At 41.8% G+C, this 27244-nt stretch overlaps 1 protein-coding gene across 2 annotated transcripts in view; it reads right to left on the bottom strand.

The window, feature by feature from the left end:
- Window positions 1-27244, bottom strand: part of eif2ak4 (eukaryotic translation initiation factor 2 alpha kinase 4) — a 128850-nt gene that overhangs the window by 81479 nt on the left and 20127 nt on the right. For both annotated transcript variants that reach the window (XM_080202975.1, XM_080202977.1), the window contains exons 5-10: window positions 17101-17181; window positions 11865-12028; window positions 6242-6357; window positions 5967-6124; window positions 4483-5018; window positions 2963-3078 (exon numbers count right to left, since the gene is read on the bottom strand). In XM_080202975.1, coding sequence (XP_080059101.1) covers window positions 2963-3078; window positions 4483-5018; window positions 5967-6124; window positions 6242-6357; window positions 11865-12028; window positions 17101-17181 — 1171 coding nt within the window. The remainder of the gene's footprint in view (window positions 1-2962; window positions 3079-4482; window positions 5019-5966; window positions 6125-6241; window positions 6358-11864; window positions 12029-17100; window positions 17182-27244) is intronic.

The raw sequence follows: 27244 nt of genomic DNA, 5'->3' as shown, positions 1-27244 counted from the left end.
AATAAAACATGTAATAAGGATGGGGAGGGTTAAACTCCTTACCTGTAACTTTTACATTAAAAACCTATTAGCTGTCTTAAACCTAACTATCCCAAAAAATCTCAATGCAACTTAGGCGTTTCTCCCAACTTGCCAGCCCTTCCACTCATCGCCTCCCTGTGACTTTTGTGCTCGCTGCCTCCTGCCAGTGTAGTCAGTGTAGTCAAGGAGAATACTGCGATACCAGGTAGTAGACTAGACGGGACTGAGGTACGCAAGGAGGAGGTGTTAGCAATTCTTGAGAGTATGAAAATAGATAAGTCCCCTGGGCCGGATGGGATTTACCCTAGTATTCTCTGGGAGGCTAGGGAGGAGATTGCAGAGCCTTTGGCTTTGATCTTCATGTCGTCACTGGCTACAGGTATAGTGCCGGAAGATTGGCGGATAGCAAATGTTGTCCCCTTGTTCAAGAAGGGGAGTAGAGACCATCCTGGGAATTATACACCGGTGAGCCTTACTTCTGTTGTGGGCAAAGTTTTGGAAAGAATTATAAGGGATTGGATTTATCATCATCTAGAGAGAAATAAATTGATTAGGGATAGTCAATACGGTTTGTGAAGGGTAGGTCGTGCCGCACAAACCTTATCAAGTTTTTTGAAAAGGTGACCAAAGAGGTGGATAAGGGTAAGGCAGTTGACGTGGTGTATATGGATTTTAGCAAAGCATTTGATAAGTTTCCCCGTGGTCGGCTACTACAGAAAATGCAGATGCATGGGATTGAGGGTGATTTAGCAGTTTGGATCAGGAATTGGCTTGCTGATAGAAGACAGAGGGTGGTGGTTGATGGGAAACATTCAACCTGGAGTTCAGTTACAAGTGGTGTACCTCAAGGATCTGTTTTGGGGCCAATGCTGTTTGTCATTTTTATAAATGACCCAGATGAGGGTGTAGAAGGATGGATTAGTAAATTTGCTGATGACACCAAAGTTGGAGGGGTTGTAGACAGTGAGGATGGATGTTACAGTTTGCAGAGGGACACAGATAAGCTGCATAGCTAGGCCGAGAGGTGGCAAATGGAGTTTAATATGGAAAAGTGTGAGGTGATTCACTTTGGTAAGAGTAACAGGAGTACAGAACATAGGGCTAATGGAAGGACTCTTAGTAGTGTTGACGAGCAGAGAGATCTTGGGGTACATGTGCATAGCTCCCTGAAAGTTGGCAGCCAGGCTGATAAGGTTGTTAAGAAGGCGTACGGTGTTAGCTTTTATTGGTAGAGAGACTGAATTTCGGAGCCGTGAGGTCATGTTACAACTGTACAAAACTCTGGTGCGGTCGCACTTGGAGTATTGCGTACAGTTCTGGTCACCGCATTATAAGAAAGATGTGGAGGCATTGGAAAGGCTGCAGAGCAGGTTTACCAGGATGTTGCCTGGTATGGTGGGAAGATCTTATGAGGAAAGGCTGAGGGACTTGAAGTTATTTTCATTACAGGGAAGAAGGTTATGAGGTGACCTAATTGAGGCATACAAGATGATCAAAGGATTGGATAGGGTGGACTGTGAGAGCCTTTTTCCTCGGATGGTGATGGCTAACACGAGAGGACGTAGCTTTAAATTAAGGGGTTGTAGTTATAGGGCGGATGTCAGAGGTAGGTTCTTTACTCAGAGGGTAGTAAGGGCGTGGGATGCCCTGTCTGCTGCAGTTGTGGACTCACCAACTTTAAGGGCGTTCAAATGGTCAATGGATAGGCAAATGGATAACATTGGAATAGTTTAGGTTAGAGGGTCATTAGATTGGTTCCACTGGTCGGTGCAACATCGAGGGCCGAAGGGCCTGTACTGCGCTGTAATGTGCTATGTGCTATGTTCTATGCCCCCACCCTGCTGTTTGCCACTGTCCTCACTGCTCAGAAGTACAGCAGAGGTTACAGCACATTTGGCCCATCTTGTCCATGCCAGTCCAAGGACACTCAGGTGCCCTTTCTAATCCCACCTTCCAGCATCCAGCCCTGCAGCTTACAGTACTTAAGATGTCTACTTGAACTGCTGCCTTTAGGGGCCTGTGTAATTGTATGCTAAGGTGTCTTAATTTCATCTACCCCTCTTGGTATATTTTCATTTATTGTGTACTCCCTCTAACTGTTTCACCTCCTTAAATGCATGACTTCACACCTCAAAATCCATGTGCCACTTTACTGAACCATCGTTGTGAGCAAGAGCCCAGGAGAAGAGTAGTGAGAGGCTGGGAGTGAGCAAGGGCAGGAGGGAGGCAGAAAAGTAGCAGTTTGTTTTTAATAAAGGACTGAGCATATTCAGGAACCATGCTAAAATAAAAACAGAAGTAGCGCTATTCAGGTAATGCCCCTTTTGTAAGAACTGTGTTAAAATGAAAATGCATTATAAGATCGTGCTTTGAACAGGAGAGACCTGTCTAATGAAAGATAGCTATTGGACAATGGCCTTTCAGGAAATGAAACATAAAAGGTAACACCTGAACCTCAGAGATCCCAATAAAGAGTGGCATAAACTACCAACATTAGAAATTATGAAGGAATTACTTAGTGCCTCAAAACAAATGTAAAACACATAATTCAGGTAGATTACTCATTAGTAAAAGAGGTATAAATCCACTAAAAGAAAAATAATGAATAAGCTTTTACTTAGGTTTATGTTCTACAGTCAAGGAGAAATTAAGAAAAATAAAAAGTGATACAGTTAAGGAAAACCTACTTGATTTCTAGGAAAATATGAGCAGAGGTTATCAGGGAAAATTAGTAAAACAAATTAGATCTGATAGCAAGAAAATTTAAAATGTTGGAATAAACAAGATGGTCAATAACATTCGGGTTAATCATAACAATTAAATGCTTTTATCACAAACCTAATGTACCATATCAAGGAACTTGGAAGGGCTGAATGCTTCTGTATAGCTGGGGAGAAGGAAGAATGTTAATGTGATGTACAAACGAAAAGAGACCTCTTACCTTCTGGACTGTCTTCATTGCAGGGCGAAGGAGCAGGAACCAATGGAGGCTTCACAAAGGAATGCTCAAGAAGCTGCTGGGGGCTCCAGCGTGCCTTGTCCTCTAAACACACACACCTATAACAGGTGTAGATATCAGAAAAATCATCTGACAAAACATGCCTTGTGAGCTACTTCATGACAAACAACTGCCCAAAGCTTCACTAATTTAGTCAATTAAAAGTTATGCTTTGAATGAAATCAGTGTCCTCAAAAGGGTAACTAGGGACAAAGTGCAAGAAAGAAAAGCATTCTTCTTTTTGAATGCTTGAATTATTCATCCAATGAAACACAGCCTGAGTACATGGAATATTTGGTTGACAACAATGCATTATGATGAAATGTACTCTGGTTCAATGGCAGTTTTCAATGACAGTAATGTATTCTCAGCATCCTCTAATGAGGGACTACTTGTTAAATTGCAGAGTTAATGAAACACTCTTTCTGGTTTGTATATCCACTCAACCATGAGTATACAAACCATTCAACCATACCATCATTGGAAGGATATAAGAATGGACCATTAATTCAACCTATAGGGATTTCCAATCTTAACAAGGAGATAGAGATACACCATAGTAAATTAGGGGAAAAATTCAAAGACTGGGAAGAGATTGTAGGACATACATCCTGAGAAATGCTTTAAACAAGGGCAACATGCTTGGCTTGTTTGTCCCTTAGTCTAGGATACCATGCAAGATATTCAAGGTTTCTAATGGGAATGATTGGAACAGGTTCAATTTCTAAGTTGCTACCAAGACTTCAGTAAAGTGTACGGGTAAATGCGTGAAATCTTTCATATTTGCCCAAGCTGTGAAACCATAATAATAGAATTATTCAATCTGGCCTTCCAGGCTGACAGGGAAAACATTCAGCAGTAGATACTAGGCAATTTGAGATCATGGATTGAGGGAATTGACAAACACTTTTGGATGTTGGTTTGCTTCCTGACGTACAGTTGTATTGATGCATCAAATAGCTGCAGGTGTAGCACCCAGTTTAACATACTAGAATTCTGATGGTCATGTAATATGGGAAAATTGATCAGTATCAGGATAAGTATTCACCACTTATGATTCTACTGCTACTGAGATACCAATCTCAGTTACAATTGTGGCAAAGCCATCAGGAGAGGTCAAGTTTTTCCCCAAATAGGATGGAACAGTGTGACAGAGAGAAATTGAATGGGCTAGCCAGCACAATGCAACCTAGTTTGGGAAGGAACAGGATATACGATTTATATCCCAATCACTACAATGAACATAGCTTAAACATTTACTACCGATCAACTATAAAATAAAATTCCATGGGCTAATAAAGGCATTAATTATTTTGTCCACATGTCCAAAAAACCACTGACTGCTTAAATGCAATACACAACTCCTGCTCTGCCATCTCAAGTAACATTAAGCACATCTTAGGAACACCCCAAGATATAGGACCCATGGGCCATGTTATAGCAGTGTCTAGTGTACAACTTACTTGTTGAGGAAATCCTGGAAGTTGCTGGGGAGGTTGTTGGGCACAGTTATTGGGTATTCCTTTACAACCTTGCCCTGGCTAAGAGCCAGCAAAAGGAGGCCCAGCCTCCATACATCCCCCTTTTTACCACTCTTGTAAGGCAGAGCATTCTCGCTGAATCGCACTTTGGTCTGTTCAAAAACATCCTCCTTACAAATATCAGCCAGTCGCTTTGAGATGCTATAATCTGTCATCTTCAAATTGCCTTCACTATCTACCAGAATGCTTGAAGCACTGAGGACCTTATGAACCACTGAGTTATTATGGAGATAGTCCAAGGCTGCCAGGAGCTGCACTGCGTAGTGCTGGAGTCGGTCAACTGCAATTGGGGTCCCCTTATTCAGGACATCTGAGAGGCTGGTGCCATTGATATATTCAACGAGAAGGTTGACTACAATAGAGTTCTCCTGCTCCTTGCAGCATATCGCCACGTAACGCACCAGATTAGAGTGGTTCAGTTTCAACAAGGAGTTAAATTCACTTTCTGCACCTTGGATCTAGAAAAATAAAAGCAAAATTCAGTCACATCTACTAACAGCATACCTTGGTTAATATCTCATCCTTTTCACTGACTTCCCTCCCAAAACATTCAGACCACCAAGGTGGGCTAATGTCACTCACTGCAACCTTCTTCAAAGCACTTTCTGGAGGTGTTTGTGCTTCCCTCTCAATCTGAGGGACGGTGGTTGCAGTAGCCTACTTGTCATGGTACAGGACTCATAACCCAGTAATAACAAATTCAAGTCTCACCACTGACAAACTTGGAAATTTGTACCACCAGATATCAACTACCACAAAACCTCCTGGATTGTCACAACAACTAATCTGGTTCTTTCATGACTTTGACTAAGGGCCAAAATAACTCAGTCTGATCTGCATGAAGTTTGGGGCTAATTCCATGGTGACTGAAACATTCTTAAGACAAGTAGGAATTCATCTTGAATTCCACTATCTTTGTTGAGATCAAAAATATATAAATCACAGGCACAACCCCGCCCAAGCAATGAATGAGAAATAACAGATACAAAGCCACAATGTCCATATTGTCCTTTAAGGGACCTAAACATTGTAGCCATCGTATTATTGCCGCCAGAGGCCTGTAAACCACTTAGTCTTCAACTGAAGGGAACTGACTGCAATGAAATATGATAACGGGGGCCACAAATAAATAAAATTCTATTTTAAAATATGAATTATTTTCTTACAAAGGAACAGAAAATTAGAATTGAGAATGGTACATCTTATTTGAAAGTATCTAGTATCAACATCAGAAATGATTAATTGAAGAGAAAAACTTCCTCAACATTGCCTGGATTATTGCCTCAGTGAAATTTTCCACTTCTCACACCAGACATCTTCAGTCTGGAAATGCATTGGCAAATTCAATTTACCTAAATCACTTAGGATAAAAATCAAGGATTTCCTTTTCGCACCGACGTAAATACCTGCTTTCTACATTTTTCAACTTTGTCTTTCTCTTCGCTGGTGAGAAACTTGCCCATCTTCTTCTGCCACTGAAGAACCCATTCATAGATTATTACAAAATTTCCTGTCAATTCTTCCAAGGCATTGTAGACCGACCGGCTTAACTGCTCGCTCTCACCTGTCACAAGATGAAAAGTAATTTTCCTCCCAGCTAATTTAACTAAGGTTCAGCAACTGAATGGTTCAGACAGATGCTGAGCAAATACAAAAAAACTCAGTTAAAAATGTTCCTCACCGATAAGCTTTCCCCTGTGTACCGTAAACCCTCCAGTTGATCCCATACTGAAATGTATAAGCTTGTGTGGCTGGGGGCTGTCCTCATTGCTACATAGAGAAAGTTGCCGTTCTTGCCTGTAAATGGAAAAATATTTTCATTTACAATATTTATTACCAATGATGTTGTTGTTTTAATCAATCAATTTTGTAGAGCACATCGGTACTGTTGCAAGGCAGAAGTGCATGTTGGGCGGGATTTTCCAACTGCACGCATTCCAAGACTGAAAATTCCCGCCCCAGCTCAACTGACCTTTAAATGGTCCGCTGAATTTCCCGCAGCGGGCAGGGAGAGAAATTTTCAACCGATAATTTCAATTACCAAGGAAACAAACTAAATTAAGTAGTGGGGCTGGTGTGGCAACCTGGCACTTATGGGCTATATTCAGCAGTCATTATTTGGACACACTGGGGTAAAAACTAGCATGAATTTTGCATACTTCTTGAGACTAAAATGGGCACGGCATGTATCGATTTTTGGACGCGAGGCCTTGCACCCAATTTGCATAGTGCCAAATTAAATTCCATCTGTACAAAAATATAATTATCATTACTTTTAGGCATACCTGTCAAATATCTGGAAACAGTGTTGGATCAAATTAAATATGCAAAGGGATCATGCTGAGTTTGAGGACCGTTCTGTGAAGTATGCAAATAAACCAGGTTGAAAATATGTTATGCAAGTTCCAACTATATTTTCCATATCTACAACTGTCTCAGGAGTCCATTGGGTGGCTGAAAAAAATGGTGAAGAATGTTTTTTTTAATTTCCACTTCTGTAGAACATGGAGGAGTGTTCCTCACACTGAATTTACTGTTTGATTCACAGCTGGAAAAGTATTTGCTTTTTTTGATGTGTGGTATGAATAGAAGTTTGTTTTTGTACTAGATTAACCTATTGAGATTTACAAGGTTTGAATGGCTTCATGAATGGGAGGCTTTTTTTTTTACCATTATGTATGTAGAGTGAGAGACCGCTTAGACTTTGAGACTTATTTTATTTAATCACCACATGACTCCTGAGATCTGCCCATGGTGAATACTGGGTTGAGTTGGTACTGAATTGGCATGAAGCCAAGGAAGAGATATTGGAAATGAGCAGGGATTGATGGGGAGCATGACGGGTAAGGCAATATAACCTAACTACTCTTACTACAATGAGGACAAAGTCCCAGCACATTGAAGTGGATCACTTCAACATTCTCCTGCTTTTGTGGCCTAAATTTTGCAAGTCTGACTCCTTCTTGCACCTGCTGCTACCCTTGCAACCGCTCCCAACCCTCTTGAAAAAAAAACTGCACGAGACCAGTTTAAACCAAGGCAGGTCTGCCAAGCAGGGAAACTTCCTAACTCGAGTTGCATGTCTCAGTAGCGAAAATCCAGCCCAGTTTATGGAATCACACTGAATTCCTTTATTTATGAACTCCTGATTTAATTCATTGTACAAGAATGCCATGTGCCACAGAAACTTGTTTCATTCAGGAACTGAACCCCAAATTGGAAAACTGCCAATATTATTCCATTACTTAAGATGGGCAGGATAGATAAACAAAGGGATTTAAATCTAGAGATGACTGTTGTAGAGATATGAACTTTGAGGGATGATATACGGAATCGTAAAGAATTAGTCATGTCCAGCTAACTCAGGTGAATTTTATGAGGTGGTCACCAATATGGTAGTTAAGAGGGTTTATAGATGTTATCTAAATTAATGCCATTTATATGAACTTCCAAAAGACATTTGGTAAGATTCCACACAAACAATCATTCGGGAAAATGAAAGTAGATACAACTGGAAGAGCCTTATGAATTGGGTTGTGAATTAATTGGGAGGTATGAGGCAGAGAGTAGCTAAAATGGGAATGTATTGAAATTGGTGGGATGTAATTAGTGCCCCCCAAAGATTTGTATTGGAGGCTCGGGGGCTACTTAAGCTTTATTGCAACCACAGGTCCTGCATAACTAACACCTTCTTTCCAAACAAACCATGCAACAGGACGTCCTGGAGGTAACCAAGATTAGGGCATTGGCGCAAACTGTATCTGATAATCACTAGACAATTCTCAGAACATCATTCTCACCACAGTATTGCCAATGATACAGATCATTCCCTGGTATGCACTAGAGGAGGATGCAACTCTTGAAGCTTTTTCATTCAAAACAAGACTGCTGTCCTCTCAGCACTACTGCCTATCTGGAATAAAGTTCCACAACTCGATTGAACAGGCACTCTCCAATATTCCCTACAGAGCGTAGAAGCAAAATGAAATGTAATTCAAGACACTATCTACAATATTGCATAATCGACATATGGGAAGCAAGAGCAGAACTGTTGGCTGGTTCAAGGCTAACATCATTGTGATGGAAGCTGTATTTGAAGATAAGTGGTCTGGTCTCACAAACTACGAGAGATCTGAGTAAGAAATCTATGAGTGCACTAAGAACTGCTTGAAGTAAAATGCAACAGACTGCTTAGTGGTGCACCAGTGACTACTGGTTACAAATATCCAGATGTATTTTGACACAGGGAACGTCTAGGACATGTATGAAGGAATCTAAAAGGCAACAGGTTAATTGGCAGAGGAAATGATGCCAATGGAAACAAAAGCAGGGGAGGTCATCAACATCTGCAATAAAGAATTAGAGGTAGGTGTAAAGGTATCTTGAGCTGCACTCTTGGGAGAACACTGTCACAGAGGAAGCTCTGGATACCACAGAAAGCCTGCCCAACATGGCAGAGCTGGATATCGAACCAATAGTAGAGGAGCAAGTCTACTCTTACTTGCCATGGCCAATGTTCCAAGGGCTGAGGCTACACAACCTGGTTTCATCAAGCACAAGAAACCAGCCCCCCTGCAGCATCTGCATGAATTTCTGTTTCTGTTGGAGGAAGGGCATGATGCATATATTGTGGTCCAATACAAGAACAAGGGCGATAGCAACAATTGCAACAACTATAGAGTCATCTATCTCCCTGCTGGGAAAAATATATGCTCATATTGCCTTAATCAGAGTACTAATCATTACTGAATTCATCTACCCCAAATCTTACTGTGGTTTCAGAACTGGGAGATCTGCAACTGAAACAATCTCATTTTAACAGCTGCAAAATAAATGGTGTGAACAAAGGAGCTCATATATTGCCTTCACCAATCTCACCAAGGCAATAAGAAATAGGAGCAGGAGTAGGCCATCTAGCCCTTCGAGCCTGCCCCGCCATTCAATAAGATCATGGCTGATCTGTCGTGGCTCAGTTCCACTTTCCCGCCCTCTCCCCATAACCCTTAATCCCCTCTCTTATCAAAAACCCATCAACCCGCGTCTTAAAAAATATTTAGCGAGGTAGCCTCCACCACTTCAACAGGCAGAGAATTCCAGAGATTCACCACCCTTTGAGTGAAGAAGTTCCTCCTCAACTCCGTTCTAAACCGCCCCCCCCTCTATCTTGAGGCTGTGCCCCCTAGTCCTATTATCCTTTCTGAGCGGGAAGAGTCTCTCCACCTCTATCCTATCCATCCCATTCATCATCTTATACGTCTCAAATGAGATCTCCCCTCATTCTTCTAAACTCTAACGAGTACAAGCCTAGTTTATTCAGCCTCTCCTCATAGCTCAACCCCCTCAACTCCGGCATCAGCCTAGTAAACCTCCTCTGCACTCCCTCCAAGGCCAAAATATCCTTGCGTAAGTACGGCGCCCAAAACTGCACACAGTACTCCAGCTGCGGCCTCACCAATGCCCTATACAGCCGCAGCAAGACCTCCCTACTTTTATATTCAATCCCCCTCGCTATGAAGGCCAGCATCCCATTAGCCTTCCTGACCACCTGCTGCACCTGCAAGCTGGATTTTTGTGACTCATGCACAAGGACCCCAAGGTCCCTCTGCACTGTCGCCTGCTGCAGTTTTTCGCCACGTAAGTAATAATCCTTCCCACCATTATTCCTACCAAAGTGGACCACCTCTCACTTGCCAACATTAAATTCCATTTGCCATTTCCTGGTCCATTCGCCCAGCCTATCTAGATCCTTCTGTAGACTCTCCACACCCTCCGCACAATTTGCCTTTCCTCCAATCTTGGTGTCATCAGCAAATTTCGACACCCTACACTCGGTTCCCTCCTCCAGATCATCTATATAAATGGTAAATAGCTGAGGCCCCAGCACCGACTCCTGAGGCACTCCACTAGTCACCATCCGCCAATCCAAATAGCACCCATTGACCCCCACTCTCTGCCTCCTATTTGACAACCAATCCTCTACCCACGCTAACACCCTACCCCCCCAACTCCCTGTCCCCTGACCTTCTGCAATAACCTCTTGTGAGGTACCTTGTCAAACGCCTTCTGAAAATCCAGAAAGACCACATCCACCGGCTCTCCTCTATCCACCGCCCTAGACACATCCTCATAGAACTCCAGTAAATTTGTCAGACACGACTTCCCTTTAACGAAACCGTGCTGCGTCTGCTCTATCAAGCAATTCCTCTCAAGATGCCTCGCTATTTCCTCCTTGATGACGGATTCTAACATTTTACCTACAACAGACGTTAAACTAACCGGCCTATAATTCCCTGCCTTTTGCCTGCCACCCTTCTTAAACAACGGCGTAACATTAGCCGTCTTCCAATCTTCCGGCACTTCCCCGGAATCCAGCGACGTCTGGAAAGTAACCACCAAGGCATCCACTATCACCTCCGCCATTTCTTTCAGAACCCTCGGATGTATTCCATCCGGTCCTGGCAACTTGTTCACAATCAGTCCCTCCAGTCTGTCGAGCACCTCCTCTCTAGTAACAGTAATGTCATTAAGACCCTCCAGTCCTACCACCTTTCCATCTCTAACACCTGGCAAATTATTCACGTGAACCATGTGATCAGAATCAGTATATTTAAGGTAAGGTCAGCAATGATGAGACAACATTGGAACCCTTTGAGACTTGCAGTGGAGTCAAAACAGCGTTGTATTCTGTCACCAACCATTCTTCTCTTTAATGCTGTCATATGGTTCAACTCCTCTACAGATAGGGTCTAATTGGGTACCAGAGCTGTTGGAAAGCTTTGTTGCCTGAAATCAAAAGTAAAAATGTGCGAAGTCCCCACTGGAGAGTTACTCTTTGTTAATGATACTGAATAGGGGCTGAATAGAGGGATACAGTCCAAGTAAGGGCAGAAGGTTTTTTTTGGAAGTTTAGTTATGGCAACATTATCGATAAGGGCTTGGAGGACTGAAGGGTCTGTTCCTGTGCTGTACTTTTCTTTGTTCTTTATAATCTAGTGACTCAAAGGCAAGACTGATCCCAATTGAGTCCAGCTGATACTTAACATAAAACTTTGTTCAAAGCTGAAAGGATAGAGAAAATGGAATCATCAAGTTGATCATACAGAGAGATTCTAATTCTTCAATACTGACATCCTTCAAATGCAGATGAAAGCCATACAATCTTTAAATTTGATTGAATATCAATAATAGGCCATATTGAAAGTGCCTCAAATTGAGAAACCAGGTTGGTAAACTATTTAAGCTTTAATTCAACCTGTGTTTAACACCCACACTCTGTTGCTTAAATTCTGCTACAAACTCCATACTTTGAGCGGCCGTTGGAATTTGTTCGACGTCGGTTGTTCCCTCCCTTTTTGTAATCAACTTGGTCCGCTGCATTTTCATTTGAGCTGTGGGGAGACTGCTTGTTTAAAGCAGGAATTTTGGAAGGATTGGCTGGAATGATCACTTGTGCACTTTCCCGACGCTCCTGGAGGTAAAAGTAGAAGGTTAAACAGTGCACGCACTCACACAAACACACACAAGTACATGTGTGCACACACCTCACCTCTATTGTTAACTCCAATAATTGCATGTGGAGAACGAATAAGTCTGATGCTTGTCTTTTACCTTGAACAGGTTCATTCTCATAACAACTCTGTAACCTCTTTCTATTCCCTCTACCCAACTGCTTCAGCTGTGTCTATTTACGTTCTTAAGTATATAACCAACTAAACTAAAAGAACTAAGGGACAAATCAAAAGAGCTGCCCCTTAAAGGGGTACTGCGTCAAACAAAAACAAATCACAATGGAAATTTAAAACATCAAACCAAAATGTAATTAAAGATTACATTTATGAGGTGCCTCATAAAAGGTTGCTACAGAAGGTTAGGGTGCACAGAGTTGGGGGTAAGGTGTTAGCATGGATAGAGGATTGGCTGTCTAATAGGAAGCAGTGAGTTGGTATCAATGGGTGCTATTCTGATTGGCGGTTGGTGACTAACAGAGTGCCGCAGGGATCGGTGCTGGGGCCTTAGCTTTTTACCATTTATATAGACGATATGGAGGAGGGGGCTGAGTGTAGGGTGACGAAGTTTGCTGATGACACAAAGATGAGTGGAAAAGCAAATTGCGTGGAGGGTATGGAAAGTCTGCAGAGGGATCTGGATAGGCTAAGCGAGTGGGCGAGAACCTGGCAGATGGAGTATAATGTTAGCAAGTGTGAAGTTATCCACTTTGGCAGAAATAATAGTAGGAGGGATTATTATTTAAAGGGCAAAAGAGCTGCAGCATGCTATGGTGCAGAGGGATCTGGGGGTCCTTGTGCATGAGTCGCAAAAACCCAGTCTGCAGGTGCAGCAGGTGATCAGGAAGGCAAATGGAATGTTGGCCTTTATAGCGAGGGGGATAGAATATAAAAGTAGGGAAGTTTTGCTGCAACTGTACAGAGTACTGGTGAGGCCGCAGCTGGAGTACTGTGTGCAGTTTTGGTCGCTGCACTTGCGGAAGGATATAATGGCTTTGGAGGAAGTGCAGAGGAGGTTCACTAGGCTGATAGCGGAGATGAGGGGGTTGGACTATGAAGAGAGACTAAATAGACTGGGTCTGTTCTCGTTGGAGTTTAGAAGGATGAGGGGGGATCTTATAGAGACATATAAGATGATGAAGGGGATGGATAGGGTAGAGGTAGAGCGATTCAGCCATGATAACATAAGTAGTAGGTGCAGGACTAGGCCATCTAGCCCTTTGAGCCTACCCTGCCATTCAATAAGATCATGGCTGATCTGAAGTGGATCAGTTCCACTTTCCCACTTTCTCCTCATAACCCTTAATTCCCTTGTCTGTCAAAAACCTGTCTACCCGTGTCTTAAATATATTTAGCGAGGTAGCCTCCACCATTTCAATGGGCAGAGAATTCCAGAGATTCACCACCCTTTCAGTGAAGAAGTTCCTCAACTCCATTCTAAACTGCACCCCCCTTATCTTGAGGCTGTGCCCTCTAGTCCTGCTGTCCTTTCTGAGCGGGAAGAATCTCTCTACCTCTACCCTATCCATCCCTTTCATTATCTTATACGTCTCTATAAGATCCCCCCTCATCCTTCTAAACTCCAACGAGTACAGACCCAGTCTATTTGGTCTCTCTTCATAGTCCAACCCCCTCATCTCCGGCATCAGCCTAGTGAACCTCCTCTGCACTCCCTCCAAGGCCAAAATATCCTTGTGCAAGTACAGCGACCAAAACTGCACACAGTACTCCAGCTGCGGCCTCACCAATGCCCTGTACAGTTACAGCAAGACCTCCCTGCTTTTATATTCTATCCCCCTCGCTATAAAGGCCAGCATCCCATTCGCCTTCTTGATCACCTACTGCACCTGCACACTGGGTTTTTGCGACTCATGCACAAGGACCCCCAGGTCCCTCTGCACCGTAGCATGCTGCAGCTTTTCACCCTTTAAATCTTAATGATCTTACTGAATGGCGGGGCAGGCTCGAAGGGCTAGATGGCCTACTCCTGCTCCTATTTCTTATGTTCTTAAGAGGTCACTAAAGCACCATAGTCCACTGCCTACCAGACATGGAAGACCCCAATGTGTGTCTACTTATAGGAGAGCCAATGCTCATTACCTGTCCGAAACAATGCAATTGGCTTGACAATGTAATTGCCAAAGGATGCAATTACTGATATATTGATATTGGTTCTTTTGCCAGGCATACGCTGATTCAATGCATCAATGTTCAGACAATGACAACAAAGTATCCACTAGAGTTATCACTTTTAAAATGGGTTGATAGTACTTATCAATTGTCCGACTGTTTCATAAAAAGAGGGGCTCTTTTACCAGTTACCTTAAGCACTGGAAACATTTTCACCTGTTGCCTGCCACACAGTCTGTTTTAACACTTATACGGTGGACAAATTACTACGAGTAGACATCTTGTTAGTACAACCAATATTTATTTAAACCCATACAATCAATAATCACCCATCCGACCAACAATAAGTTATCTTACAGGAAAATACTAAAGTTCAAGACCAAAAGACCAGTTACAGATGTCAGGGGTAGGTTCTTTACCCAGAGGGTGGCGAGGGATTGGAATGCCCTGCCTGCTGCAGTTGTAAATGCACCTAGTTTGGGGGCGTTTAAGAGATCCATGGATAGGTTTATGGATGGAAAGGGTTTGGTTTAGGTTAGAGGGTCATTGTTTTTTAACTGGTCGGCGCAACATCGTGGGTCGAAGGGCCTGTTCTGCACTGTAATGTTCTATGTTCTAAAACGAGACCTTGACTTAACTTTGCATGACTGGCAAGTACCCAAGCACATATTGGCCTTTATCTGTGTGCTGGTTTTGGCTCTCATTTTCCTTCCTTCCTTCTCGTGTGCGGTGGCTCTCTGTTGTTGTAGCTCGTTCGTGGGGTCAGAGAGAGAGATTCCTGGCTGTGCAGCACCCTTTATACCCCTTTTGGTTTCACGCCCCTTTTTGGCCATTGCCAATCAATTGATCAGGGCTTGATCACCCTGATCGATAAGAGGCCAATCAGGTGCCATCAATCTCTGGGTGTGTCGCCAATAGCCATGTCTGTAGGTGCTGGAGGCACATAGGTCACATACCTCCCTCCTAAATAAGGGTTCACAGTGCCCTTATGTCTGGTACACAACCCAGTGTGACCAGAAAGTCTCTTTCATCCTGGAGATGAAACAAGCCAGTGTGACCATGAAGTCCCTTTTATCCTGGATTGACCCATATCCTGTTTATTCACTCGTCAGGGTTGCAGCCTGTTCGTCTTTGTCTTTAAACTGCAGCCTGTCAGTTTAGTTTCTTGTCCAACTGTCCCAGAGTGCTTACAAAATGCCATTTTAGATGGCCCGTTTGGCCACACACCAGACTTACTCAATCAAAACTTTTCATGATATTGAAAACCTCTACTTATGCTCTCTTTAATAGTCTCTGTTCCAAGGAGAACAATTGCAGTTTCTCTCATCCCTCCGCATTACTGAAATCCTTTTATTATTGTTACCACTCTTGTGTGTGGCCAAGCAGGCCACCTAAAATGGCGATTTGTAAAGCACTCTGGGACAATTGGGCAAGAACTGAAACAACAGGCTGCAGCCTAAAAGACAGAGATAAACAGGCTGCAGCTCAGACGACTGAATACACAGAATATGGGCCGTCTCTAGGACAAAAGGGACTTCTGGTCAAACTGGGTTATTTACCAGACATAGGGGCACCGTAACCCCTTATTTGGGAAGGAGGTGTGTATCCTATCTGCCCCCAGCACCTACAGACATGGCCGTTGGAGACACACCCAGAGATTGGTGTGGCAGCACCCGATTGGATTTTATCTATCGGGTGATCAAGTCCTGATTGATTGATTGGCAATGGCAAGAGGGGCATAAAACCCAATGGAGTATAAAGGGTGCTGCACAACCAAGAATCTCTCTCCCTCTCTGACCGCACAAACAAGCTACAACAATGGTGACTGTCAGCAATGGACCAGCACGATGAGAGCCACCACACCCAAGAAGGAAGGAAGCCCAAAGCCACAGTGCCAGACCAGATCAAAGGACTAGGCTACGCAGAGGACTACAGAGACCAGCACACAGATAAAGGCCAGAATCTGCTTGGGTACTTGAGTCACGCAAAGTCGAGGTCTAGTATTGGACTTCAACTTTAGTATTTTCTGTAAGATAACCTACTGTTGGTTGGGTGGGTGGGTGATTATTGATTGTGTGTTTTAAATAAATATCGGTTGTACTAACAAGAAGTCTACTTGCAATTTTTTGTCCATCACATAAGGGTTGAAACAGACTGTACGGCAGGCACAACATGTAAATCTCCCTGCAACCTCTCCAAGGCCCAGGCATCTTTGGGCACAATACTGTAGCTGAGGCTTAAGCAGCAATTTTAATTAGCATAACTTCCTTGCTTTCAAACTATATCTCAATTTATAAAGCCAAGGATTTTGTTAAAATGTAAACCTCCAATTCATGTTATTCCTGCAACCCTTTTAATATTTATTTATCATTTAATTCTTCCTTCCAAATTGCATTGTTTCTCATGCTTGTGTTAAATTTCATCGGTCATCTGTTCACTTAATTCACAAGTCTGTTTACATTCTCCTGAAATCAGCTGCTATCCTTCTCACTGTTTACCGTATTTCCACATTTTGCGTCATCTGCAAAATTTAAGATTCTCCCTTATATATTCAAATTCAGGTCATCAGTATAAAACAAAATGAGCCGTGGCCCTAATACCAACCCAAGAGATACTGTTGTGTATCTCCATTCAGGTATAAAACCTTTCACTAGTCTCTACTTTAGCCTCAGTCAATTTCATATCCATGCTGCCACTGCTCTTTTATTCCCATATATTTTTTGCTTGGCTAACTAATCTATTTTGTGCAACTTTTATCATTTTAAAGTCCATATAAACAACATCAATCACACTACCATCATCAACCTTCTCAGTTACTTCTTCAGGAAACTTAATCAAGAACTCAATCAACTTTCTCATCTACCCCTCATGAATCAGAATCTTGAAGAAATATACCCTTACGTACCTGCTTGGCCAACTGGTTTAGTTTCTTGGCATCTCTTTTCTGCTCTTCAAGTCTCTGTATTTCTTCAAGTATTTGACGTTGCTTCAAAACAAAAAGTTTAACAATATTATTATTTTTAGTATTATAAGAATATGGTGGGATTTTACAGTCTCGCTCAAGCAAGACTGGAAATTCCCGTCTGAAGTCAACGGACATTTCCGTTGTCTGCCCCTCGCCTGCTCTGATTCCATGGCATGCAGAGTGGCCTGAGTCTGCAAGAGAATAAACAGGGAGATTTTTAAAAGGCAAAACACCATGGATCCTGGAAATTAAAATATGGAAAGAAAATGCTGGAAACACTCAGCAGGTCAAGCAGTATCTATGGAAATGGAAGCCAAGTTAGCATTCCAGATCAATTACCCTTTTGTCAGAAATGGAAAGTATTTGCTTAAAGGTTGTTACACCTGTAAATAAAGCATAGAAAACAAAAGCAAGGAAGTGATATTGAACTATCATAAATCACTATTTCAACCTTAGCTAAACATTTTTGTTCAAATATGGACACTACACCTTTGGAAGGATGTTCAAGTCTTGGATAGAATGCAGAAAAGATGTACCAGAACGGTACCACGAATGCAGGGTTCCAGTTATCTAGAGAGACCGGAGAAGCTGGGATTGGCTTTAGTTGTTATAAGGAGAGACTTAATAGAGGTGTTCAAAAATTATGAGGGACTTTAATGGAGTAAGTAAAGAAAAACAGTTTCCACTCACAGAAGGAGGGGTACAAGTGAATTTAAAGTGAATGACAAAACAGCCATGGGATGAGGGTCAAGCTGGAATACTTTGTCTGAGAAGGAGCTGAAAGTAGATCTGCCAGTAACTTTGAAAAGGGAATTGCATTTCTACTTAAAAAGGTTTGCGGGGAACAGGAGTGGAGTGGGACCACATGGGAGTTCTTTCAGAAAGCCAGCATAGGCAAAATGAATTTAAGGGGTCGAATTTTACCATCTCATCCCCCACAGGAATTGCAGCAAGAGGGACAGGGACCATCCAAAGGTCCACTGACCTCGGATGGGATCTTCCGGCTTTGGGGTAAGCATGGCCAGAAAATCCTGCACAAGGTCTTTGGGTTTCAGATGCATCCCTGCAGAAAGAGATTGTCAACTCTATAGCCAAGCAAATAAAAAGTCTTGCCTATGTAGATTTTCAGAAGTTGGTTTGGAAGTTCTTTAGTTTCCATGAACGTCAGATACTCAGCTGACCAAAAAATAAAAGTCAGCCTAAACATTTAAAACTGAAATCAATCAGGAGTTTTATTGCGCAGAATAATTTTTACATTTATTGTGACTGAACAGGAGAAAGCAGGAGGAGGTAGTTGAGGACACACTGGTTGAATTCTCAGCAAATCATAAACGAGAATAAATCATTCCAGCCCATCAATCTTACGTCTTTCTATTGTATAAACTACACAATCAGGGACCCTCCTCATAGAAGAGAGAAATATGTATTAAATAAGGCAAGGAGTCTCTAAAGGCCAAAGGAAGCTGATTAAAAGTTGTTGCAGAGTGCAGACTGTAGCTTAACTGGAAACAGAATGCTGCAGAATATTGGATTATGTTAGTGCATATCCTTACATCTTCCTACCTCATCGCCAACCAGTGCTCATCAAACTCCTTAAGGGTTTTATTACTCTGGATGGGGTCTGTTTTATGATTCCACTACTTGTGATTTTAATGTCACAAATATTTTCATTTATATTTGCCTGTTCTAGCATCTTGGTTAAAATCCAAACCATCCACACGTTTACATACAAGATAAGGTACCGAAGATCCTGAAATATAAACAGAAAATGCTCGAAATTCTCAGCCAGTCAGGCAACACCTATTGAGAGAGAAACAGGAGTTAACGTTTCAGATCTGTGACAGATCTGAAAAAGTTAGAGATATAACAGGTCTTAAGGAAGTGTACCAGAATGATTAAATGACAAAAGGAATGACGCTGTCCAGGAAAAAAGTGAGACAACAAAATAATCAGAAGATGGATCTGGAAGAGTTGAAATTGAATCATTACTAGCAACCCCTGTCCAAAAAAAGTGACAGCAGTTATAATCTGAAATTCTCAAACTCATTGTTGAGTCCAGAAGGCTGTAAAGTGCCTGTTTCACAAAATTCCAATGTGCTTCATCGGATTCAGAGTGCAGCAGAGAAAAGAAATGACAAGCAACCAAAAGTTCAGAGTTTCATTTGCCAGCTGAATCAAGGTAAACAATCACTCAACCTGCACTTGACCTGCTCAATATAAAGACCATATGAGCAGCAAACATGGTATACCAAGATGAAAGAAATACAAATAACTCACTCCTTCAGGCGGTAGTAGTACTTGGAGCTATGAATGATGGGAAGCGAGACAATGAAGGAGGTGGTGTTGCACGTCCTACACTCACATGAAAGGTGCTGTGAGATGAGATGGAGGGGCGTGGGGGGGAAAGTAGAAATATGGTCCAGACTGTCGTAGAAAGAATAGTACCTTGGGAATGCTGAAAGAAAACAGTTTTATCTTACTTGTTGATGGCGAAAAGTTTAAAATACCTGGGCCACAAATTTTTTAACTGTTTCCTATCTGAGATACTCAGTTCTATGGCCATAACTTTAAGCTTTGAAGGTAGTCCAGGCACTAATAAATAATTTGCATTTATATTATACCTGTAACAATAAACGCACTCAGTTGTTTCACCAGATAGAAATAAAGAATACGCTTTATAGGTTGTACAATACTAGAGGTGAATGAGAAATATCCTTCTTCCTTTTCTATGTAAACAGTTGTGGTCTCCTTCACCCTTGTGATAAATATAAGTGGCATCACAGCTGGGAGATGGGTGACCTCAGTCTCAATAAGCGAGATTAGATTGCAGAGAGAACACGTCATTCTCCTCCTCTATATTATGTTTTGTTCCTTTTTTTTGAGAGAAAGGCTCCTGGCTATAGCTATGGGAGGTATGCTGGCAGAATCGAACAAGACCTCATACTCAGTGAGGAAAACACCCTGAGAATTAATGGTTTAGAACTGTTTCTTTTGTGATTTGGAATAGTTCTTGAGTGCTCCTCTTATTTTAGGTTTAACCACCTAGTTAGCAACTGGTGTTTCTGTAAAAGTACAGACAAGTCTAATTTACTAGAAAATGACTATATCTGTGCTTCTTGCAGAGTTGGGAATGTGGGAGATTTGGTGCACATCCGAGTGGGATGGGAAAATCAGTGTCAGGTAAGAGACCAACTTCTTTGTGTCAATATCCCATATTCTCTTTTACTGGATAATTAATGGCAGTAGCTACACTGAATGGCAAAGCTAACATAGTTTGATGTAGGAAACTCAGGACAAAGACAAAGAAAATTTGAAATTGAAGCAGGATGGAGTCAGACAAGTGATTTCTGCCTCATTTTAACTAGTGGCCAAGGGGTTGTGATTTTGATTAATAAAAGCGTGCCATTCAGACTCGAGAACTGTGTGAATGATAAAGGGGGAATGTATATGATAATTAAAGTAATACTTCAATAATGAATGCATACGGCCCTCCAAATTAGTCTATTGATTTTGTTACTGAAGTTTTTATGGATTTTGCTGTATTAGCACTAATTTCTTTAGAGGCGGGGACTTCAACTGCCACTTAAATCCTTTCATGGACAACCTTCCCATAAGAAGAAATCCAGCAATTGAATAGGCAAAGGCATTAGTATCTGTATGTGAGAAATTGGGATATTTAGCTGTTAGGAGAATGTACACCCTTAGGGCAAAGAGTTTACCTTTGTCTCTGCTCCCCATCAACTTAATGCTAGAATTGATTATTTTATCACGCCGAAAACAATATTACATTCAGTTGGCTCCTGCCTCAAATGAATCTCTCTTTAGCTGCGCTGTTCTACTAAGGACAATCCCAGTTTCTCCAGTCTCTCTAGACACCTGGAACTATTCTGGTACATCTTCTCTGCACTTTATCCAAGACTTGAACATCCTTCCAAAGGTGTAGTGTCCTGTAGTATTTTTATCTATCATCATGCTCATGCCTTCCTGGAATTTTCACTCATGGATATATATTTACAATCTGGATTATGGCGATTTAATGCATCTCTGCTTAAAGATCATCTTTACTTCTTATTTCAAATCCGTATTCGACATATTTTATTCAATCAATTCTCTTTTTGAATTCAGCCCCTCAATCCTGTGGGAGACTTAACAGTCATTTTGTCTATGGTCAACAGAAAGCATAAAACGTTGGAGCAACAGCACCAACTAGAAGTAAAATTGGCTGAAACAAAAGGGAGTATGGTAAGAATCCAAGCCATTTAACGCTGAATGAAATTAATATAATCTGAACAGTATTGGACTCTTTGTGTTGACTTAATGTTCTGAAAGGAGTACAAAATTTGCAAAACAAAAATTAGTTGAGTTTGAAAATAAACCAAGTAGATATTTAGCTCTCCTCACAAATGAGAAGTCTCACAACACTAGGTTAAAGTCCAACAGATTTATTTGGAATCATGAGTTTTCAGAGTGCTGCTCCTTCAACAGGCGAGTCTTACCAGTCCAATGCCATCATCTCCACCTCATGGCTACAACAAAGGAAGTAGAGACTCAGACTATCTCCTCTGCACTTGATTGAAAGGGAAATAGGGTGCTTAAAACAGAGGACATTAATTAGGCATTTAGAAGCTTTCATGTCCAGATCAGTTTGGAGATACATTAATAAATGTGAAACAAGTCTTATCTTCTTTTGAACTTGCGGCAATTTCTGAAGGCCAAAGGTCAACCTGAAATGCTCCCATTTCGAAAGGGGATGTACTGGCTGCATTGAAGGATCTTCAATTTGGTAAGGTCCTGAGACCCGATGGTTTTGAAAGTGAATTTCATATGCAATTCAAAGGCTTACTAATAGAACCTCTGACTGGCGTGTATAACCATTCATTTGAAGCAGGACAGATAATTCAGTTGTTTAGAGAAGGAAATACCAATTTAATTTTGAAGGTAGAATGTGCATCCTATAAAACCAGTCTCACTTTTAAATACAGATTTGAAATTACTATCTAAAATACTGGTGCTGCACCTATAAAGAAACCTTCCCTTGATTATCCAGGGTGATCAGTCTGTGTTTGTAAGAGGTTGAAACTCATGTAACAATGTCAAGAGATTATTAAATATCATTCAACTTTCTCAAAAACAAGTAATAGATTGGTGATTTCATTGGATGCAGAGAAAGCATTTGATAGAGTGGAATGGAACCATTTATTCTACTTGTTCATGAAATTTGAGCTGGGATGAGGGAGGGCGGGGTGGAGTTTAAGTGGATACAAGCAACTGCTTTATAAAAACCCATTTGCAACAGTTCTGAAAAATAATTATTACAGATCTAATAATTTTAGTCTTCAAGCCTTCAACGGGGAACCAGACAGTGCTGCTCACTATCCCTGTTGTTATTTGCAATAGCTATCGAGCTGTTAGTTGAGGCAATTAATAGAAACATAGAGAAACGGCAGCACAATACAGGCCTTTCGGCCCACAAGTTGTGCCGAACATATCCCTACGTTACAGATTACTAGGCTTACCTATAACCCTCTACCTTACTAAGTTCTATGTACTTATCTAGAAGTCTCTTAAAAGACCCTATTGAATCCACCTCCACCACCATTGCCAGCAGCCCATTCCACACACCCACCACTCTCTGAGTGAAAAACTTACACCTGACACCTCCTCTTTACCTACTCCCCAGCACCTTAAACCTGTGTCCTCTTGTGGCAACCATTTCAGTCCTGGGAAAAAGCCTCCGACTATCCACTCGATCAATACCTCTTAACATCTTATACACCTCTAATCCTTCGTCCCTCCAAGGAGAAAAGGCCGAGCTTCCTCAACCAATCCTCATAAGGCATGCTCCCCAATCCAGGCAACATCCTTGTAAATCTCCTCTGCACCCCTTCTATGACTTCCACATCCTTCTTGTAATGAGACGACCAGAACTGAGCACAGTACTCCAAGTGGGGTCTGACCAGGGTCCCATATAGCTGCAACATTATCTCTCGACTCCTAAACTCAATTCCTCGATTGATGAAGGCCAGTACACCATACACCTTCTTAACCACAGTTTCAACCTGCGCAGCTGCTTTGAGCTTCCTGTGAACTCGGACCCCAAGATCCTTCTGATCTTCCACACTGCCAAAAGTCCTATTAATATTATACTCTGCCATCCTACTTGACCTGCCAAAATGAACCACTTCACACTTATCTGGGTTGAACTCCATCTGCCACTTCTCCGCCCAGTTTTGCATCCTATCAATGTCTCGTTGCAACTTCTGACATCCCTCCACACTATCCACAACACCTCCAACCTTTGTGTGATCAGCAAACTTACCAACCCATCCCTCCACTTCCTCATCCAGGTCATTCATAAAAATCACAAAGAGTAACAGACCCAGAACAGATCCCTGCGGCACTCCACTGGTGACCGACCTCCATGCAGAATATGACCCATCTATAACCACTCTTTGCCTTCTGGATTCAAGCCAGCTCCGGATCCATAAAGCAATGTCCCCTTGGATCCCATGCTCCCTCACTTTCTCAATAAGCCTTTCATGTGGCACCTTATCAAATGCCTTGCTGAAGTCCATATATATTACATCTACTGCTCTTCCTTCATCAATTCGTTTAGTCATATCTTCAAAAAATTCAATCAAACTCGTAAGGCATGATCTGCCATTGACAAAGCCATGCTGACTATTCTTAATCATATTATACCTCTCCAAATGTTCATAAATCTTGCCTCTCAGGATCTTCTCCATCAACTTACTAATCACTGAGGTTAGACTCACTGGTCTATAATTTCCAGGGCTATCTCTACTCCCTTTCTTGAATAAAGGAACAAAATCTGCGATCCTCCGGAACCTCTTTCGTCACTACTGATGATGCAAAGATCATTGCCAGAGGCTCAGCAATCTCCTACCTCACCTCCCACAGCAGCCTGGAGTATATCCCATCCGGTCCCAGCGACTTATCTAACTTGATGCTTTTCAAAAGCTCCAACACACCCTCTTTCTTAATATCTACATGCTCAAGCTTTTCAGTCCACTGCAAGTCTGCACTACAACCACCAAGATCCTTTTCCATAGTGAATACTGAAGTATTCATTAAGTACATCTGCTATTTCTTCCAGTTCCATACAAACTTTACCACCATCACACTTGATAGGTCCTATTCTTTCACATCTTATCCTCTTGCTCTTCACATACTTGTAGAATGTCTTGGGGGTTTCCTTAATCCTGCCTGCCAAGGCCTTCTCATGACCCCTTCTGGCTCTCCTAATTTCCTTCTTAAGATCCTTCCTATTAGCCATATACTCTTCTAGATCTCTAATATTACCTAGCTCTCTGAACCTCTTGTAAGCTTTTCTTTTCTTCTTGACTAGATTTTTTACAGCCTTTGTACACCATGGTTCCTGTAACCTATCATACCTGCCCTGTCTCATTGGAACCTTGCTGTGCAGAACTCCAGACAAATATTCCCTGAAAATTTGCCACATTTCTTCCATACAGTTCCCTGAGAAAACCTCTTTCCAACTTGAGCCTCCAATTTCCTGCCTGATAGCCTCATAGTTCCCCTTACTCCAATTAAACACTTTTCTAACTTGTCTGATCCTATCTCTCTCCAATGTTATTGTAAAGGAGATAGAATTATAATCACTATCTCCAAAATGCTCTCCCACTGAGGGATCTGACACCTGATCAGGTTCATTTCCCAATAGCAAATCAAGTACAGCCTCTCCTCTTGTAGGCTTATCCACGTACTGTGTCAAGAAACCCCCTTGAACACACCTAACAAACTCCTCCCCATCTAAATGCCTTACCCTAGGGAGATTCCAATCAATATTTGGGAAATTAAAATCTCCCATCACAACAACTCTGTTATTATTACACCTTTCCAGGATCTGCTTCCCAATCTGCTCCTCAACATCACTGTTACTATTGGGCAGCCTACAGAAAACACCCAGTAAAGTTATTGATCCCTTCCTGTTCCTAACCTCCACCCACAGAGACTCCATAGACAATCCCTCCATAGCGTCCATTTTTTCTGCAGCCGTGACACTATCTCTGATCAACAGTACTACCCTCCCACCTCTTTTGCTTCCCTCCCTGTCCCTTCTGAAACATCTGAAACCTGGCACCTGGAGTAACCAGTCCTGTCCCTGAGTCATCCAAGTCTCTGTAATGGCCACCACGTCACATTTCCAAGTAATGATCACACTCTAAGCTCACCCACTTTGTTCACAACACTCTTTACATTAAAATAGACGCATCTCAAACCTTCAGTCTGAGCGTTCTCCTTCTCTATCACCTGCCTATCCTCCCTCTCACACTGTTGAGAAGCTTTCTCTATTTGTGAGCTAACCTCCTCTCTCCTAGTCACTTCAATTTGATTCCCACCCCCCAACCTTTCTAATTTAAATTCTCCCCAATTAAACATAACCCTTCAGTATTTGGCCTGGCTAGCAGCAGAAAGCAGCGTAAGATTACAGTTTATGCTGAAAATGTGTTACTTTTTCAGCTGGAGATATCTGTTTGTGCTATTATTGACATTGAGTGTTGGTTTGGTTCCTTTTAAGGTTGTGAAGTAACTTTTATGAAGAATCAGGCCTTACCATTGGAAAGGCTTAGGGAAAGACATTCTTGCTTTGCTCCCTTCCTCTTCAGATGGTCTCCTTCAGGGTTTACCTGTTCATTAGGAATTTCTATTACCCCCTCATTCTGTCAGTTGTATAGGGCCAACCTTACTCCTTACATGCCCTCCAGTCTCTTATATGTACCCCGCTTTCTTTACATCATCCGCAGCCCTGTCTTCAGCTGTTTAGATCCTTAACTCTGCAGTTCCCTCTTTAAACATTCTGAATCTCCACCTATTTCTCCTCTTTCAAAATACTTCAAAGCTATTTCTTTGGCCTAATAGCATCTTCTTTAGCTCAATGTAATTTTTTGATACAATGTTCCTCTGCAGTGTCTTGGGCTGTTATACAATGTGAAGGGTAGTTTATAAAGGCACAGTGTTTTTATTGAGTTCCAGAGAATAGGGAAGAAGACTTTAATCAAGGCTGTATAGTAGGTTGAAATAAATGATCAAAGAGGTACAATTAAAACAGGAAATGGTAAAACAGTGGGCAGATCAGATAACATCTATGAAGAAAGATAGAGGTAATGCTTCAGCTCAACGACCTTCCGTCAAAATAAGAAGCTGGTACAGATAAACATCCTGTAAGGAGAAGCACAGTCAAGAAAAAGGAGGTGCAATGAACAAAAACATGATCTGTATTTAGAGAGAACAGGAGATAAATAAATGACAGAAGTGATAATGGTGCAATAAAAGAGTACAATAATGAGAGAAATTAAGAGAAATAAAAGATGTAATCAGAGCCGAGGTCTTGTACATTGTTACAGCAGAATTGTACACAGGAAGTGAAGGATAGAAAAGATCTAAAAGCGTCTGTGACCTCAGCATTGTGGCTGATAACTTTAAAACAGACATTTATATTTCCCAATGATCATCTCAAATAATCACATTATAAGATTTCACATTTTAAAACTTGTACTGCAACAAACTATAATTAACTGAACATTAGAAGGCTACTAATTCACCAAATTACAGAACAGGTATACCCATCTTAATTTAGTAGCACAGAAAACCCCATGCCACATTACTCTCTAAAGGCGCACAGTCTTATGCTTAAAGCCCAACTCCTCTCAGCATTGGCAAGTTTCTTTCTCTTGGCTTCACCAAGGTGAATCTACCCAGGTCCGTTTAACAAATGTTTCTTCATACAACCCTGAGCATAATCAGATGGACTCCCCATCCTAAAGTTCCAACTGGTGATTCCGTGATCTCTAACTTTTCACAATCTATGTTTTCTCAAACCTGGGCGCAGTCTCACCAGCTCTTCACTTAGTGATTAACCCAAAATCAGTCCCTCCCTTCTGCTTGGCATAGCGTCATCTGTTGCGGGTTTTCTTTACCCAATCCTTTGATCTGACTATTCTGAGGATCTGAGAAGAAGAATTTTGTTTTGTGTCCAGTGTTAAAGCTCATATCTGATTTTGCGTAAATTTTGACCTGGACCCCAGTCCCCATGGCAACC

Source organism: Carcharhinus amblyrhynchos, chromosome 14, assembly GCF_965287045.1.
Source record: "Carcharhinus amblyrhynchos chromosome 14, sCarAmb.v2.hapA, whole genome shotgun sequence".
Lineage (NCBI taxonomy): Eukaryota > Metazoa > Chordata > Chondrichthyes > Carcharhiniformes > Carcharhinidae > Carcharhinus > Carcharhinus amblyrhynchos.
This window is presented reverse-complemented; position numbering and strand designations above follow the sequence as displayed.